The 18,549-nt window shown below is 40.1% G+C and overlaps 1 protein-coding gene across 5 annotated transcripts in view; it reads right to left on the reverse strand.

Moving 5' to 3' along the window:
- The window catches only part of LPP (LIM domain containing preferred translocation partner in lipoma), a 317,702-nt gene that overhangs the window by 281,771 nt on the left and 17,382 nt on the right, over positions 1–18,549 (reverse strand). For 2 of the 5 annotated variants that reach the window (XM_063442805.1, XM_063442803.1), the window contains exon 1: positions 13,314–13,409. Coding sequence is in view for 1 of the 5 variants with exons in the window: in XM_063442806.1 (XP_063298876.1) it covers positions 13,314–13,387; positions 13,486–13,526 (115 nt within the window). In the remaining 4 variants the exon portion in view is untranslated. Of the gene's footprint in view, positions 1–13,313; positions 13,410–13,485; positions 13,542–18,549 lie in introns of those variants that run through there. The other 3 variants (XM_063442806.1, XM_063442809.1, XM_063442804.1) reach the window with 3 other exon arrangements.

Genomic DNA, 18,549 nt, shown 5'->3' on the forward strand with positions numbered 1-18,549 from the left:
ACATATATTATTTTCACAGCCTGCTTTTTCAATACAATTACTGCAGTTCAGATACATTAAGTGTTCTTGAATAGCCAAATTTACCACCCTAACTCCTCCCACAGTTTTTATACTACGTAGACAGTAATATACCGAAACGTGCGGATTGTTACCGATCGGATTGCTATTACTTTGTGGAACGTTTCGCCGAATGGTTCACAAAATATCGTCATTTTTGTGGCGAAATTGGTCCCATAGGAATGAATGGCAAAATGTTCAAAACTAGAGTTGGAGCTGGCAAAAGCTGAAAAATCAGGACATTATTTCTAAACTGCCACCACTCCCTCATTTTCAAGCCCACCTACACAAATCTTATATCAAAACGTTCAGCTATCCCTGCTGCCACTAAACATGACTACGGCTAAGCCATAGTCCTGATAGTTTTCACAATATGACCATTTGTTTACAACTCATGCCGTCCATTGACATTCATTGAAACTCCACTCTAGCCACCTCAAATTTGAAGGGCAATTTCTAAACTGTGACTGAAATATTAAAAATGAAGGCACAGAGACATACTATGCATCAAAATGTAGGTCTGGGTCTTGTGATTCTCACAATATAAAGCTCTTCGCTGTAGGATTTGAAGATGGGAAGTGAGCAATTTGGAGCAGTTTGTTTTTAACCGCTCTTTTCTGCCCTATTTGAAATCTATTAGTTCCTTTTGGCAGTTGGTGGAATGTTAGAGGGATCTGAAACCCAGTGTAACGGGGCGGGGCCTGACTGCCATGCCGGGCAGACGTGTCTCGCAGGAGCTCCTGCATTTTAAGCAATAAGCTGTGGATTTCAGCCCAAAATCGAACGGAAAACTAAGCAATAAGGCAGCTTACCCCCACAAACGGTAAAGGGGCCTAGCTTCTGCAGACATTCTGAATCCTAAGCGACTGGTACCCCGGAGAGTAAGATGTCTGCCCTGCGGCCTGATGAACCAAGGAGAAGCGGCCGAAATCGCATTGGGGATCTCCTAGAAAGCAGCGGACGACACCACCCAGGGCCCCGTAACCCCCCCCCTATGGACCGGCGGGGGATATCCCGGTCCCAGAGGCAACCCAGCGGTGATCAGCCTCGCCTCGAGGCGGCCTCTACAAGCGGGAAACAACGACATATTCAACATGGCGGGCGCCACGTGTGCAACGCATAATACAACTGCAATCCAAAACTCACCAGCGACCGGGATTGACAAGGCTTTTGCGGACTTCTGGGCAAAGCTGAACCAGGTGTTACAGGCTCCCATCACGCATAGGCCGACATATGGCACTCCACGACAGCGGCCACCGAGCGCTCAACTCCCGCCAACAGGCGAGACATCAGGCCGGCAACGTCGCAAAGCAAATCCTCCGGCCGCGAAACATGGGACAGCCCTGGTGGGTGCACATGTCCTCAAGTGGAGGGGAGGCCAGACGACGGCACCGGGACATCCAGCCACCAAGCTCACAGGCGGAGAGGCCCCAAGACTACACATTAAGAAACGCACCAAAGCAGCGACATCCCCCCGCTGCCATTTGGCTGAGGCTGGGACACTGCGACAGCGGGAAAAGAACCAGAGGGAACACTCACAGCCCAGTGGCACTCAGCCCAAACCACACAGGACGACACACAGGAGGGCACCACGGCTGGCTAACAGTGGGACTTTTACAGCATCGAAGGTACCGGGGGCAGCCCCTCCGTGTTGCAAGGTTAAGGCTGTGCCTGGCGACTTACTGGACTCACACAAATTGCACCACCGATCCAGCCGCGAGGCTCGAGAGGCCAACACGCATACCAAGTGCAGAGCTGGCGTCGGTTGACTCAGGACTACACAGTGGACTATAGCCACAATTCTGCCCGAGCGCTGGAGAAGACCAGACACTATAACATGAACACCCAGTTTGCCCTGTTACCATAAGTTGACCAGGTGTCTCCTTTTTGCATTCCTCTGTTCTCTTCTTCCTCCTCTTTCCAATATCCTTCTGTTCCTATCCCACTGTATGCTCCACATCTAAAGCCTGTACACCACAAGAGCACTGCTGTATTTCTGTAGATATTATCACCCAGCCTGCATTTAATGTGTTTTATAGATCCTAATGCTTCAGCTTAGAACCGATCAACGTGTGAGTTACTATAACCAGTAGTTTAAAGTTGGTCAGTTTTTAGCACTAGCCTGTGGTACCCACTTGAATATTTACACATGTATAATCTATGATGTCAATAGATCAGCGAATATGCACACTACGTCTAATTTAGACTTCACTTTATATTACTTATCTATGTGTATTATTGTTCTTATTTTTTATTAATTTACCAGTGAACGTAACGGGCTAGCTACATGTCAGACACACACAGGACCGCCTCACATCAGGTTCTGTAGCGGTATGTTTAATCCCTAACAAAACACAGCAAATGTGATACTCTGCCTGTTATCAAAGTTAAACGAATGTGTTACTCGTTATTAGTTTGTATCCAGCGAGGGTCAACCTGCATTACTTCTTGGCTTTCTTAAGGCACTGAGCGTATCCTTTACCCTATTACGTAGATTTACAGGGTGAGATAATCTATCATAGTGTATCATAAAATTTAAAATTGTGCATAATGCCCACCTGTAACAATATAGGCTGGATGATTTACACTACCTTCTCATAATCTACTAATCGACCCACTATCTACTCATAGTCCCTAAAAAAGCTATGATTCATAGATGCTACCAGCAAGTAGTCTAGTTAACACATGCATAATCTGTTTCATTTTTAGGCTCACAGCTAGTTTATCCAATGCCATAACGTGTTTTCCAACCTGGATTGTGTTCCTTTATTTCATTTGTATGTCAACTAATTGTACGCAACCCTAGTTAACCATATCATAGGAACGCTACCTTGCATAGACTAAACCTTGTCTAGATGGCATGTTGGGTTCCCCGATAAACCTGTTTATTTCTTATGTTTAAAAAAAAAAAAAAAAAAGCGCAACAAATCCTCTTTACCATTATGTCATTGCATCAACTCCTGTAAACTGTTAACTGTCATAATTGCACACTGTATCTGGCATTGCGCTTCAAAAATAAAGAATTAAAAAAAAAAAAAAAAAAAAAAAAGAAACCCAGTGTAACAAGGCTGCAGTATGAAGATGCTGTTATACATGTATTAATAAAGTGAGTACTTCGTTATACAGGAATTGACTGACTTGTACAAAACATCACAGTGACAGCAAGGATAGCTGAACGTTTTGATATAAATTGGTACATTTATATCCCTACATGGCAAGACCACTTACTATTATCTCACATATATATTATTATTATTATTATTATTGAGTAATTTGGAGAAGTTTGTTTATAACCGCTCTTCTCTGCCCTATTTGAAATCTATTAGTTCCTGTTGGTAGTTGGTGGAATGTTCGAGGGATTTGAAAGATTTGAAAGCTCTTCTCTGCCCTTGCTGTAGAGTGAGTGAACCACACTCCAACCTTTCCACAGTTACTCCAGCCACTCCAACCACACAACAGTTACTCAAGCCACTCCACCTAGTTACTCCGCCCACTCCAGTTGTAGACTACTGATGGAGTCAAGAACACTTCACACAATTTCCCCAGAAATTGTAGCTTTTCTAGGTTTGAGTATTACTAATTTGGAGCTTGTTATACATTTAGACACACAATAGTATGGAGTTCATAGAAAAGAGGGACATTAGGATAGAAAACAGGAACAAGTCCCTACTAAAAAGGGACATTTATGAGGCACTATTAGTATACTGTGCCAACTAAGGACACTAGTGTATTCAAGCTGTATACATTGTTATGTTGTAGTCATACATTTCCCTGACATTATTGTCTGTTATATATAAATATACTGCAACCTTTTTGTCCATACTAAGGCTCGATAAATCCCAGACACCAGGTTGCCATAACAACTAAGTATTCTGTCCTGGCTCCTGGGATTTGAACCTGTTCCCTCCAGGGCGGGTGGATGGGGTAGAATGCAGGCTCCCAGCTCAGGGAAGCGTGGAGGAGGGCAGCAAGGAAGCTGTAAGAGCAGAATAAGAAGAGCAGGATAGTCATCAGAGAAGACCCCACTGAACTCCAGGTCTCCCACAGGTAGGGAGGTTGGGTGGACTTATAGTCACAAATTATTATTTTAGTTTGTGAGAAAATGTCTGCAAGTGTGTCAGTAGCAGTTTGTGTGTCTGTCGGTCAGTGTCTGTCTAGGTTACCAGACGCCCTCTGATTACATGGAAAGGGTGCTTTTTATTCACCTGTTTTACCACGTTTTGAGGGTCTCACAGCGGCTGACCTTGCCTCTATGGGTGAGATAAAATCAATCTTAATGATCTCAGCCAATTCAATGCTGTCCCGTAGCTATTGTAAAATGCCACGCTGTGCCAGTCAGCATCTCTATGGCGAACATTCAGCACCTCCAAACAGGTCATTGAGATGCTGAATGTAGGGGCTGCATACTGTGCCGCACTGGACTAAGGAGTACCTCTAGTGGCTGCCAAAGTGATGGTCACTAGAGGTGTAACTATGCAGCAAACTAAAAACTTCATTTTCTCAGAAAAGGTCGTGTTTACAATGAAAAGCCTGCAGGCAAAGACTATAGACACCGGATCCACTTCATTAAGCTGTCACTTTAAAAAAAAAATATTTTTGTCACTAAAAACAAATCTTAAATTAAGAAAAAAACTAAACAAAAACTGACTGTCTCCTGACTTTTTTTTTTTAGCAAGCTCATGCACATAGATTTAAAGCAAAATGTGTTATGCCCTGCTCCTTACAATTTTAGTTTACACTTTGATCTCAAGTAGGGAACAAAATATGAATCATAAGGTGGTTACAAAAAACTATGCTATTGAGTGAACTGATCTTTGAAAATGGAACATGTTAAAAGGACACAATAGTGTTAGAAATACAAACTGTTGGAATATACAGGTCCCCGGTCCGAAAATGGAGTCGTCATATATTTTTTTACCTTTTCTTTTTTGCTGCGCCAGTCTCGTCACAGCTAGCCCCACCTCCATGACTAAGAACATAGAAAAGCATTGAGAGGCTATTGTGAATGGTAAAAGGTATAGGTAAAATGCCTCACTGTGCCAATCAGCATCTAGTCATTGAGGTGCATTAAAATCAATGCATTTCTACAGGGAATGTTTAGCGCCTCCATGCAGAGCATACAGTGCAGCACTGGAATAAGAAGTACCTCTATTGGCCATCTGAAAAGGCAGCAGTCTAGTAACACCTCTAGTGAAAGTCACTCAGGAAAAAACAAACAAAAAAAACACTGCTTTTTCATAGCTCAACCTGTAGGGACATGCTAGAGACACAAGCACCACTACATTAAGCTGTAGTGGCTCTGCTGACCATCGTGTTGCTTTAATACCAGAACAAATCAAATAAATTCCATTGTTTAGACATCCAAATCTACCTAGATCACAGATAGACTGTTCAAGAACTGTAATCAAAAGTACTAGTAAAGACACCAAGGCCACTTCATCTAAATGAAACCTGGGTGCAGTGGTCCTGTTAATTTAGCAATTCAAGTTAAAACCTTGCCATTTTGAAATCGCAATGTTTTGCTTGAAGTGCTAACACACCCCAGGTGACTGTTACACTGACAGAAAAAAAGGCACTTCTGCTGAACTGACCAAATAAAATTTGGTCACGAGAGGTAAGCTCCCATAGAAGGGCATTGATTCAATGCTTTCCTTAAGGGGAAGCTTGGATGCGCATGCGTCGGATCCTCTATGAAGAGCACTAGAATGGACCATGATGAAGTGGGAAGTGGAAAGGTAAGCACCGTCAAAGGAGTCTCACCACTAGGTAAAAAGCTTGATTTTCTAATTTTTATGGGAATTCTATTACGAGGGACAGAGACCGTAAAGGGTTAGGAATACAGATCTTAACACCTCAAAAATGCACCAGTAGCACTCCACAGACTGCATTCTTCAACATACAAAAAAAAAGAAAAAATACTTTGAGACAGTGCAACGGGAGTCTGAGCATCATCGCCGTCCCGTAATAAATGAGTGACTGCACACTATGCATTGTGGAAACACACAAATGAAATAAACTACAGGAAAGAAACTTCAGGAAGGCACACTAAATTAATATAAACATCTGCCGTTTCTCTCTAAAGCACAATGAATGAAGTGTATTATCTTACTTATGTTAAGGGAAGACCATCTATATGAATAATAAGTCCATTTTAAAATCATGTAAATATTTAAAGATGAAGCGGAACATATTTAGAACTGCAAGTGCGGTTTGACAGCAGAAAAGGAAAAACATGGGATTCCCTTTGCCTCCTTGAGGTTGATAAAAGGGCAGAGCAAAGTCACGGTCTGAAGAAAATGTGCAAATTTAAATCATTTTGTAATGTTTATGCATTTGGGCTGAGAAGTACTATAGCCACTACTGCCAGTCAAGAGTAGTGAGAACTGGAGTGCAGGGCTAATTTCTGTGTTTGTATTGCCTTTGTTTTACACAGCTATGTTACATTGTTACAACAAGACTTACGTAGACGTTATTTAAAAACAGAAAAATGGGAACCGGGATAGTGCTTTTGTATTGTTTATACACATTATAGCCATTGTTGCTTCCCAAGTCTGATAGGAGTTTGTAAAGCAGGACTAATTTCTGTGTTTAATTCAAATATTAGAATTTTTTTTTTGGAAAAAAAAAAAAAAAAAAAAAAAAAAAAAAAAAAAGAGTATGGGTAGAATGTCAGGGTGCCAATCTTTACATTTGTCACTCAACATTTTAACATGTTTTGTAAGGCAATCCACCAGCAGAGGGAGAGAGCTCTATGCGTGCTCAAAATTGATTATGACAGCAAAGTAACAATTACAGTCACTGCTTAGCAGGTCCATCCAATGAAATATACGCAGACCCCAAAAGAAAGGAAAAAAGGAATACAAAAAAAACTTTAGCTTGTTAATATATGAAAGAATGCTAGCTTAGCAAACCTTATATAAACTGTTAATTGTCTAATGTGGAAGGAATTTTTCTTAAGAACAATTTCATCGAACCATTGCCTTTTTATGTTTTCTTGAGAAAACAATTGCTTTTTTGTTTGGTGCAGAAGCAGGAAGAAAAACACCTACATACAACTAACAGCTGTAATTGAAATTCTTTAATCCCCATTAAAAATCTAATTTGTCATAATTTACAGACTTTCAGCGGTTTGAAATGAACAAATTAAATAAAAGCAATTGAAATAGCTCCACACAATGAATGCTTCAAGTGGTTTCCCCAAATTCAACTTAAAAACACAACTTATGACTTCTTCAGTCTCAAAATTATGCAACCCCTTCATGGCAAGTATCTTTAGTACTTAGTAGAGCACCCTTTTGCTGTTATGACCTACTATAAACTAGATGCTTAGCCAGACATCAGCTTTTGACAGCGTTCCTGAGGAATCTTGCACAATGCTCCTGAGAAATGTCCTCCAGTTCAGTAATATTCTTAGTTTTGCATGCTGCAACCCCCTTATACAAATCCCACAAGAGATTTTCTATGGGGATCAAGTCAGGTGACTGATGGCCACTGTAGAACTTTCCAGGATTAATTCTGCAGCCAAGCCTTGGTGGAATCGGAGGTACTCTTGGGATCATTGTCTTGTTGGAAGGACCAATGACGCCTCACAGACAGCATGACATTTTCTTCTAGGATTTCCTGATATTTCAATTAATCCATTTTGCCTTCCACACGCTGCAAGTTTCGAGTGCCAGAGTATGCAAAGCAGCCCCACAGCATCACCAAGTCCCCACCATGCTCAACGGTAGGTAAAGTGGAGGAAGAAGAATAAAGAATACACTGAAAAGAACAGACAGTGCTGATCCACTGGGCCAGTTCCAGTTTTGTGTCATCACTCCACAGAAAAGAATCCCAAAACTTCTGTGGCTTATTTGAATGACTGAATGATATGAGCATATTGAAGCTGATGTTTCTTTTGTTTTTTGGTCAGTAGTGGTGTACATCTTTGAGTTCTGGCATGGAAACTTTCTGTGTTTAGTATCTGCCTTACTGTGCTCACTGAAACCTCAGTGCCAGTTGCCTCCAAGTCTTAATGCATGTCTTCTGCAGTCACCCAATGGTTTTTCACAAGCTGCCTTCTCTTTTTCTCCCCCATCCAGGTAGTAAAACCACAGTTCCTGCAACTTCATTCAGTGCATTTGCCTTCTTTTTGTATTATGTTACTTGTTAGTGAAGGGTGATGATCTCTTCTCTAAACTTTGCAGTCCATTCTTTTAACATGCAGCCAAACGTGACACTAAACAAACCCCTAGCAAGTTCAGGTATTTTAACTGTTCTAGCTCAAGCATATCTGGTGCAACTAATAAAGCCCTTGATTAGTTGCATCAGGTGTGCTTGAGACAACACCTGTTTTGCATATTTGTGCTGTTGTGGGGGATTCTATTTAAGGGGTTGAATAATGTTGAGACTGGAGAAGTCAATATAAGTTGCATTTTAATTTGCATTAAAACCACTTTCAAGCATTCGTTGTGTTGAGCAATTTCAAATTGGTTTTGTTTTATTTGTTCACTGCAAACAGCAGATGTATTGTAAATTTTGACAATAAATCTTAATTTCAATGGGGGTTGAATAATTTGATTACAACAGTATAATTTATTGGTGCAGCCATTTCCTCAAGATGCCCAATGTGCGTATGTTGAGAATCCTCTGCTGATACCAACATGTGCAAGACATATTATCATGAGAGTTCATTTGCGTTAGTCAGTCTTTCATTAATATACATATAATGAAAGAAAGTAGTTCAGGTTTCTTTAAATCTTAGAATTTGTAGTCAAATCTGATATGATCTTCCAAATTTAAAATTGTATTTGCAGAACAGGAAGTTTGAACAAGGAAATATTTTAAATTTGGTAAGCCTTTCCATGGCAAAACAAAAAAAAAACTGCAGTAAGAGTGGAAAGATAATCTGAATATTAAACTTGCTGATAAAAATCTGTTATGCAGTGAATAAGCTTATATGATTTCAATAGTTTAATTTACTAGTAATTATTTACTGTAAGGGTAAGTCAGGAGATTAATTAAAAAGGAAGTTTTTACGGATATGTAAATACACGGAGATGGCTCATACACAGTGTGTCTCATTGATGGAAAAAGAGTAAGTAATTTTTTTTTTTTTTTATGTTCAATTTAAGGGGCCCTGAATCGAAATTGGGAGAAGAACACTACAACTTGAGGAATACATGTTTAGATTGCTAACACTACAGCGTTCGTTTAACATATCTAAATGTGTAAAGACAACCACTGTAGACAAGATAGAAACATGGAATGTGACGGCAGATAACCATTCGCCCATCTAGTCTGCCCAGTTTTCTAAATGCTTTCATTAGTCCCTGGCCTTATCTTATAGTTAGGATAGCCTTATGCCTATCCCACGCATGCTTAAACTCCTTTACTGTGTTAACCTCTACCACTTCAGCTGGAAGGCTATTCCATGCATCCACTACCCTCTCAGTAAAGGAATACTTCCTGGTATTAATTTTAAACCTTTGCTCTCTAATTTAAGACCATGTCCTCTTGTTGTGGTAGTTTTTCTTCTTTTAAATATAGTCTCCTCCTTTACTGTACTGATTCCCTTTATGTATTTAAATGTTTCTATCATATGCCCCCTGTCTCGTCTTTCCTCCAAGCTATACATGTTAAGATCCTTTAACCTTTCCTGGTAAGTTTTATCCTGCAATCCATGAACCAGTTTAGTAGCCCTTCTCTGAACTCGCTCTAGAGAATCAATATCCTTTTGGAGATACAGTCTCCAGTACTGCGTATAATACTCCAAGTGAGGTCTCACCAGTGTTCTGTACAATGGATTGCCACTTCCCTCTTTCTACGGCTAATAGCTCTCCCTATACAACCAAGCATTCTGCTAGCATTTCCTGCTGCTCTATTACATTGTCTGCCTGCCTTTAAGTCATCAGAAATAATCACTCCTAAATCCCTTTCCTCAGATGTTGAGGTAAGGGCTCTATCAAATATTATGTCCTCTGTCCTTGGGTTTTTATGTCCAAGATGCATTATCTTGCACTTATCCACATTAAATGTCAGTTGCAACAACCCTGACCAATATTTTAGTTTACCTAAATCATTTGCCATTTGGCTTATCCCTCCTGGAACATCAACCCTGTTATAGATCTCCTACAATTAAACGCAGCAAGCGCCCCCAATTACAACCCTGGCACACCAAGCTGATCCGTTACCTCCAAAAATGTTCTAGAAATGCTTAAAGCTGCTGGAGAAAGTCTCACTTTGCATCTGACTTCCTCCACTATAAATTTATGCTGCACTCCTACAGCCTGGCTCTTTCCGCTGCAAAAGTAAAATTACTTTAAACACCCTGTCTCATCAACCCAAACACCTATTTCACAATTTTGATGCTCTTCTTCGCCCTTTCACTCCGCCTCCTTCTACCACCTTGTCCGCCACAAACTTTGCATCACACTTCACCGAGAAGAGCTCTACAATCAGAGAAGAGATCGCTAATTTCTCTCCTTCCCCTACCAATACATCAACCAACCCCACTCCCTCCACCATTCTACACTCATTCGCACCTACTACAGCAGAAGTAGTTTCTGCTCTGGTCCACCTGCCCCACCACCTGTTCCCTCGATCCTATTCCTTTGTATCTCATCCGCACTTTGTCTCCCTCTCACTAAAATTTTCAACCTCTCCCTTTCCTCTAGCACATTTCCCTCACCCTTCAAACATGCAACTGTAACCCAGATTCTAAAAAAAGCCCAACCTTGACCCCCAACTCCCCATCCAACTACTGCCCTCTCTCGCTACTGCCATTTGCCTCCAAGTCTGTCAAAACGGCTGTGACCAAAGTATCCAACGATTTAATTGCTGCTAAATCTCATGCCCATTACTCTATCCTTATTCTCCTTGATCTTTCTGCTGCCTTTAACACTGTTGATCAACAGTTTCTTCGCATTCTCCGTAATTTTGATCTACGGGATACTGCTCTCTCCTGGTGCTCCTCCTACCTCTCCCAGCGCTCTTTCAGTGTTTCTTTCTCTGACTGCCTCTTCCCCCCCAACCAATCTCTTTCGGCGCCCCTCAAACTTCTGTCCTTGGTCCCCTACTGTTCTCCAACTATACTGCCTCCCATGGTAAACTAATTAGCTCCTTTGGCTTCCGTTATCATTTCTATGTGGATGACACTCAAATCTACCCGTTCTCTCTTCGCCCATCTTGACTCTTGTCTGACTGCCTCTCTTCAATTTCCAACTGGATGGCTGCTCACTTCGTTAAACTCAACCTGGCCAAAACAGAACTTCTGGTCTTTCCTCCCTCAAGTGTTACTACTCCCGTGTGTCTCCCTTTAAGTCATCAGAAATAATCACCCCTAAATCACTCTCCTCAAATGTTGAGGTAAGGGCTCTATCAAATATTCTGTCCAAATCAACGGCGCTACCATCATCTCTACTTCGAAGGCTGACTGCCTGGGTGTTCTTTTTGAACTCTAACCTCTCCTTCATCCCTCATATCCAATCAAATCGCCAAATCCTGTCGCTTCCATCTCAAAAACATAGCGTGCATCCGCGCCTATTTAACCCTGGATGTGGCTACGGTGCTGGTCCATGCTCTTGTTCTCTCTCGCTTTGACTACTGCAATACCTTTTTCATTAGTCATACATGTTCTTAGATTGCACCGCTGCAATCTGTAATGAATGTGGCGGCGAGGCTCATTTTCCTGTCCACTCTCACCTCCCACGCCTCCCCGCTCTGTCAGTCCTTGCATTGGTTTCCAGTTAGATATAGGGCTCAATTTAACATTCTAGTGCTTGCTTACAAGTCTCTACATAATGCTGCTCCAACCTACCTATCCACCCTAACACACAAGGGTGTCCCCGTCAATGCCCCTACGATCTGCCAAAGAACTACGTATATCCTCTGTCCGTACTCCCACCTCTAATTGGTTTAAATTTATGTGCCAACGGGCAGTAATTAATAATACAGTTACAAATTTAAGCCAAAACAGCCAATTCCAAACTCTACTACATTTTAGTTTGGCTATTTAAGCCCGACATTTGTAATGTACTTTGCATTCCTTTGTAATGTACTTTGCATTAAGGTAAAAAAATAGCCGAAATTGAAAATTTCTCTAAGACAATTACACAATATGTAAGGTAAGTTATCACTTTCTAATGAGGTAAGGGGAGGGGGTGGCGGCAAGGGACCTAAATTGCGATTTTAACACTATAGGGTCAGGAATACATGTTTGTGTTCCTGATCCTATAGTGTTCCTTTAAAGCAGGCTTCCCCAAACGTTGCTGAACTATAACTCCCATGAGTCTCAGGCTATTTTATTCATAGAATCATGGGAGTTGTAGTTCAGCAACATCTGGAGGGCCGGGGTTTAGAGAAGCCTGCTTAAAAGCATTCAATATGCTTGGGTGTCATGAGAGTTTTAGTATTCTACTACATATTAGACCAGAGGTCAGCTACAAATTGATAGGTATATAGAACAATATCAATATAGTCAGATTTAAGGTTCCTTAAAAATAGTGTAAGAATTACACAGGATCTGTTAGAATATAACATAACTATGTTATGACACAGTTGTTATATCTGGACCAAAAAAAGTCAAGAGCTCTTAACTACTTTCAGGTTTACTTTTACTTATAAACAGTATCAAATGACCCAAAGTCTAAAATCTGAAGACCGCTTAAAGACATTCATTTAATTACATTAATTCTAAGCCTTGTATAAAAATACAAAAAAAAAAATAAAAAAAACAGTAAAATGTAAAAAAGTTTTAAAAAATGTTAAAAAATAAAATAAAAAAAAACACACATAAACATTGGACTACAACAAAGTGAAAATGACTTCAAATTATGTTATATAGGTGGTCCAGCCCAAATATACAGGAAGTAATAACAAAACTAAAAAAATAAAACCAATCAACATTTGTCCATATATTTTATAAGATTAATACATTAATGAATTTTATGTATTATCCACAAGCGCCCTGAATCCAGACATACTTAAATATCCACTGGGAAATAAAAATGGCTGCCAGCATCCATACGTAAAACTTCATGAATAGATAATGCTCTTGAGACTTTACTCACAACTTTATGTTCTAACAGTTGAAAATACATAAGTTTTACATGCAAATTTAATTGGTTCTAAAATAAACAAAGAAAGTTTAAGACAAGCTTCAAACAATGCTGACGTACACATGAATGAACTTTCAATGCAGTATATGGTTCCCATGCTCAGTTCTGATTGGAATCCAACCTGCATCCCTCTAAGACACTGTCCTTACAGTCACTCACCTCTGCTTTTCACTTGGTCCAGCCACTGCACACTGAGTGTAAAGGGGATCCAAAAATCACAGGGGGAACTGAACCTGCAAGAGAGCAGAAAGCAAGCTTCAAAAAAGACATAGGGAGGGGGGATGTCACATCTACTGAGGCACTCATATCCTGCTTCCAAACCCTGACTCACCTCCCCTCCTCTTTCAATAGATCAGTGCTTTGGGTAAACATTTCCAAATATGGAAAACATGACCAACAAGTCTGTCAAATATCACCCTTCTCTAAGTTTTCCCCGTTTTGGTACTTTGGGAAGAAAAATGGAGAGAGAGAAAAAAAAAAAAAAAAAAAACCTTTGGAGACGGAATTCCAATGTGTGTGTATCATTAACCCCAGGAGACTGGGCTCTGATCATGGTCCCTGAAATTCCTCACATAGCATTGGAGAGCAGAGGTATGTAATTAATGTATTGTGTGTTTTGTTAGTGGGGTTGCACAAACACTACAAACAAAACACATTAAATATTGCATTTTACTTGCTCAAAAAAGACTGCCTAAAAAATAAACATTTTAAAGCAAAAGATTACACGTTATTTTTTCAGTCTGCTATTTTAACACTGTGCATGTTCTAATTTAAAATTATACTTTAACTTGAACCTAAGCAAGCGCAAATAAAATGTTATAGTAGCCAACATTTTAATTATTTATAACATTCATACATCTCTACACTATATTCTATACATGTCATGTAAACTATAGTAGTTATCTAAAAGCTATAGCTTGTCTTTATTTTATTATTATTTTTAAGGAAAACAAATATTTGGAGGGGCTCCACGTTTACATTGAATGCAAGGCTGAGCCCTGCTGTAATACTGCTGTAGCATGTGCACAGAGTATCGTAGAAAGATGGTAATGACACTCATAAGTGAAGAACTAGTGTGATTTACTTAACTTGTGCTGCACACCTCACCCATGTACAAATACTTTCATTGCATTTACTAGAACAAGGTAATGTGGCGCTATCACAGGCTCAACAGAGCCTACGGGCATACTGCATCCAGAAAGGATGCCTTACGAGACTCTGTAAAACGGTCAGTAAACCATTTGCCCCTTGAGTTGACCAATCAAATCCCGATATGCTTAATCTCCAGTCTTTAGGAATTCAAAGCAGTTTTCCAATATTCTGAGAACCGCATTTTTCTAGGGAGTAGCTAGAGCAGGGAGTAGCAAAATGCAAGATAAGTGATACCACATCATTTCTAAGTCTTCAGAACTACTACACTATCTGCAAAGGATGAATGAAAAATACACACAAAAATAGATAAATAAAAACACAGTAAAGCTACCCAATATAAATTATATTCAGAAGAATACAAATGGCTCAACAGAATACCAGTGGTTAGCCGATTCTTAGAATTATATCACTTAAAAGGTTAAAGTCCTTCAAGCAATGGAAATGAATTACTTACAAGAGAATACTGCATTTAGAATAAGTATATACATAAGGTGTGGCCTTATCGCACATTTAAATCTCTGACATTTATAGAAATGTCTCAAAAATGTCTCGGCAACTATGTAAGAGGTCTCTTATCAGCATCCTCAATGAAAGGGGTGGAATGACAGACATAGAACAAGGCGAAAACAGTCCACAGCAGGTTAAGCAGTGCTACTTTTAACGGACAGAAACAGATGCTACGTCATTCCCTCTACCATTAACAGTGAGCTGAACATGTTTTAGCACTTAAACAAGTTATTCCTGACATGCTATTAACAAAGATGTAAAGGATGGATGTAATACAAAGGCCATTTATACACATCTTTAACATCCTTCATTCACAAACCAGAATATAGATTGTCAGCCTACAGACAGGATCTCAGAAATTAAAATGAACTTCAGGGTTTGCTTATAAAAGTTAAGTTCCATCTCACCATTTACCTACTATAGCTAGTGCTAAAGAATTTGCCTTCATTATATAAATAAATGATAATATAATGCTTCCTTTGGTGTGGGAGTCTGGTTATAGGGAGCTTCCTGCTCAACCAACCCATTTGTTTAAAAAGTACATTTTAGAAGTTGATGTCGCAGAATCACTGCATTTGAGAACATTGGCTTTGTAAGTGATCTTTTTGCAGGGAGAAGCACCAGGGTGTTCCTGTAGGAAGCCACCCAATTTCCTAAAAAAACAGCTGATGCGTTGAATAGAGTACTTTAAACACTTCTAACGGGGAACATTTTTGCAGTCTTTGATATGAATGACCATCATTTTATTATCGGGAATAATCTCTGTCTATTGTTTGCATTTTGATAGCCCAAGATATCAATAATATGCAGTTTTTTTTTAGTGTTTCAGCCATTTCAAATTAAGTGGAAAACATTTTGCCTGCAGGTAAATTAGGAGATCTAGACCCATAGATCGCCAGCAAATTAATTTTAATCATATTAAATATTATACGTTTCATACTGGGTTAAACCAGAGTAATCCAATGCTTTCCCATGTGGAAAGTATAATGCACATGACATTGCTGGAGGAGGAGTCAAAGGTCACTCGGCGATGGAAACAGTTATTTTTTTTACCCATTAACCCCTTAAAGGACCACTCTAGTGCCAGGAAAACACTCGTTTTCCTGGCACTAGAGTGCCCTGAGGGTGCCCCCACCCTCAGGGACCCCCTCCCGCCCGGCTCTGGAAAGGGGAAAGGGGTAAAAACTTACCTTTTTCCAGCGCTGGGCGGGGAGATCTCTGCCTCCGATTCTCCTCCGTTCCGCCCCGTCGGCTGAATGCGCACGCGTGGCAAGAGCTGCGCGCGCATTCAGCCGGTCGCATAGGAAAGCATTTACAATGCTTTCCTATGGACGCTTGCGTGCTCTCACTGTGATTTTCAATGAGACAGCCGCTAGAGGCTTTGGGGGAAGGCTTAACCCATTAATAAACATAGCAGTTTCTCTGAAACTGCTATGTTTATAAAAAAAAAAAATGGGTTAACCCTTGCTGGACCTGGCACCCAGACCACTTCATTAAGCTGAAGTGGTCTGGGTGCCTAGAGTGGTCCTTTAAGGACACATGACATGTGTGACATGTCATGATTCCCTTTTATTCCAGACGTTTGGTCCTTAAGGGGTTAAAGAAATGGGTAGAAGGACACAGTAGCATTTTGTATTCCTAAAGTGTTCCTTTAAGATTCCTTTAACCCCTTAAGGACCAAACTTCTGGAATAAAAGGGAATCATGATATGTCACATGTCATGTGTCCTTAAGGGGTTAAAATTAGGTGCAGAGTCTCTTATTATTAAATTGATTTCACTATGGGATCTTGCTAATTAAATTAACAGCTTAAATTAGTTTGCTTTTCTCAGTTTGCTTTAGTGACGAGAATTAACTAAAAGAAAAAAAGTATCTAACAATTTCATAGAAATCAAGCACAAACTGCATCAGGTGTGTTAAAGGATTACTTTAGGGTTAGGAACACAAACATGTATTCCTGAACCTATAGTGTTAAAATTCGCCAGTGCTGGTCCCGCCCCGCTTAGACTACTTGCTGACATCAGCATTTATGATTTCAGCCAATCCAATGCTTCCCACGGGGAAAGCATTGGATTGGCTGAAATAGGAAAGGAGGCGGGACAGCCGAGGGGCCAAACCAGCACCTCCTCATAGAGATGCATTGAATCAATGCATCACTATAAGAAAAGTTCAGCATCTCCATGCAGAGCGTACCTCCAGTGGCTGAGGAAAGTTATGGGCAATGTAAACACTGCCTTTTCTCTGAAAAAGCAGTGTTTAATTTTTTTTAATAAAATGACTCACCAACAGTAGAAAGCTATACAACAAGCAGACGACCTGGCAGCAATAAATGTCTTCCATAAAAACAAGCTATATACGCAAAGTATCCAAAGCAACAATGGAACTTTTATGATCTGGCACATGATTTCCATGAGTTATTGTGGCTGCACATATGTATGGCATCTGTATATACTCTTGCACAGAAGTTATAAGAAATCACATAGCCTAGAGATGGGACGTCATAGCAGTATGATTAGGGAAAATAGATGAAATGCTGGAATTAAAATGAGTGTGGCATTTTCCTATTAAACTCCTCAGGCCTTCACCCTTGACCAAGCACATATGGACATGTCTTGGTTGCTCCAATTAAAATTACATTTTAAAAAAGTTTAAAAAACTATTCACACCCAAACACAACCATGCAGTTAATAACTTACAAACTGCCTAAATCTTACACTGCTCCCTGATGTCCCCCTTTATAGTTGAAACCAAAGTATATCCAAACATGTATCCATGCTTTTTTATAGAGTATTTTACAGTGTGTGGTTTTTCCCCAAGTTTTAGGCCTATGATTTTGTATTTACAACTGGTTTAATTTATCCTGCACTATTTTCTGTGATATTATGATTTGGTGTATGGTTTGCTTAAAATGTAATATTGTGTCCATTTCAATTTTCAAAAGTTCTTCTGGAGACATGTTGACAATAATGTAACATGAAGGCTACAGATTGTTAGACCTGTGTGGCAGAGAATGGGGTTAACTACAGTGCTCAGGCAGAAAAATGAAACCAGCACAGTGTAAGTTTCATAAAATTATATGTGAGCGAGAAAAAAAAAAGCAGAGCGTCTCTGCAGGATGCAAAGTGAAATCCCACGCACCAGCCTGCAATCACTGTCCAAACAAGCAATTTACAACCCAATTTCCATGAAGCAATAATCACAACAGCGCAGGTTTGTCAGCAAATTACCGGTTTGGTGGGCAATTTTTAATAAAACCTCCTAGGAGACATTAATAAATATTGAAAGGTGGTTTCTACATGACCTGCTGGTGATTTGTTTCATTCAGGAAGGTAGAGAGCTGCGTAAACACCTTTCCATAAATTATTTAACAAGCTGGATGTTAGGTTCAGTTTTATAGGCGAGAATAAACTGCAAGAAGGTGTCATTTACCAAGAGGTTGAGAATTTTAGTCAATAGAGAACCTGAAAAAAATGGCATTGTTTGCGACCTCTGACCTGCGGCATTCAGACCTGCTGTGAGGTAGTGTGGGGATATACTTTAAAGTCAATAAAGCTGAAGCTGTATCCCACGAGCACGGCCATCTTTTTTAGTTCCTTGTGCTTCATCTGCTGTTAGTTGCAACAGTGTCGGGCCTTCACGCATAAGCAAGAGTACAACACAGATCTATTGAAAATCACAGAATATCACAGGATTCTCTATTGACTAACTCCAGTCTCCACTTTGGCTTACGACCGCTT

The sequence above is a fragment of the Pelobates fuscus genome, chromosome 2 (assembly GCF_036172605.1).
Source record: "Pelobates fuscus isolate aPelFus1 chromosome 2, aPelFus1.pri, whole genome shotgun sequence".
Lineage (NCBI taxonomy): Eukaryota > Metazoa > Chordata > Amphibia > Anura > Pelobatidae > Pelobates > Pelobates fuscus.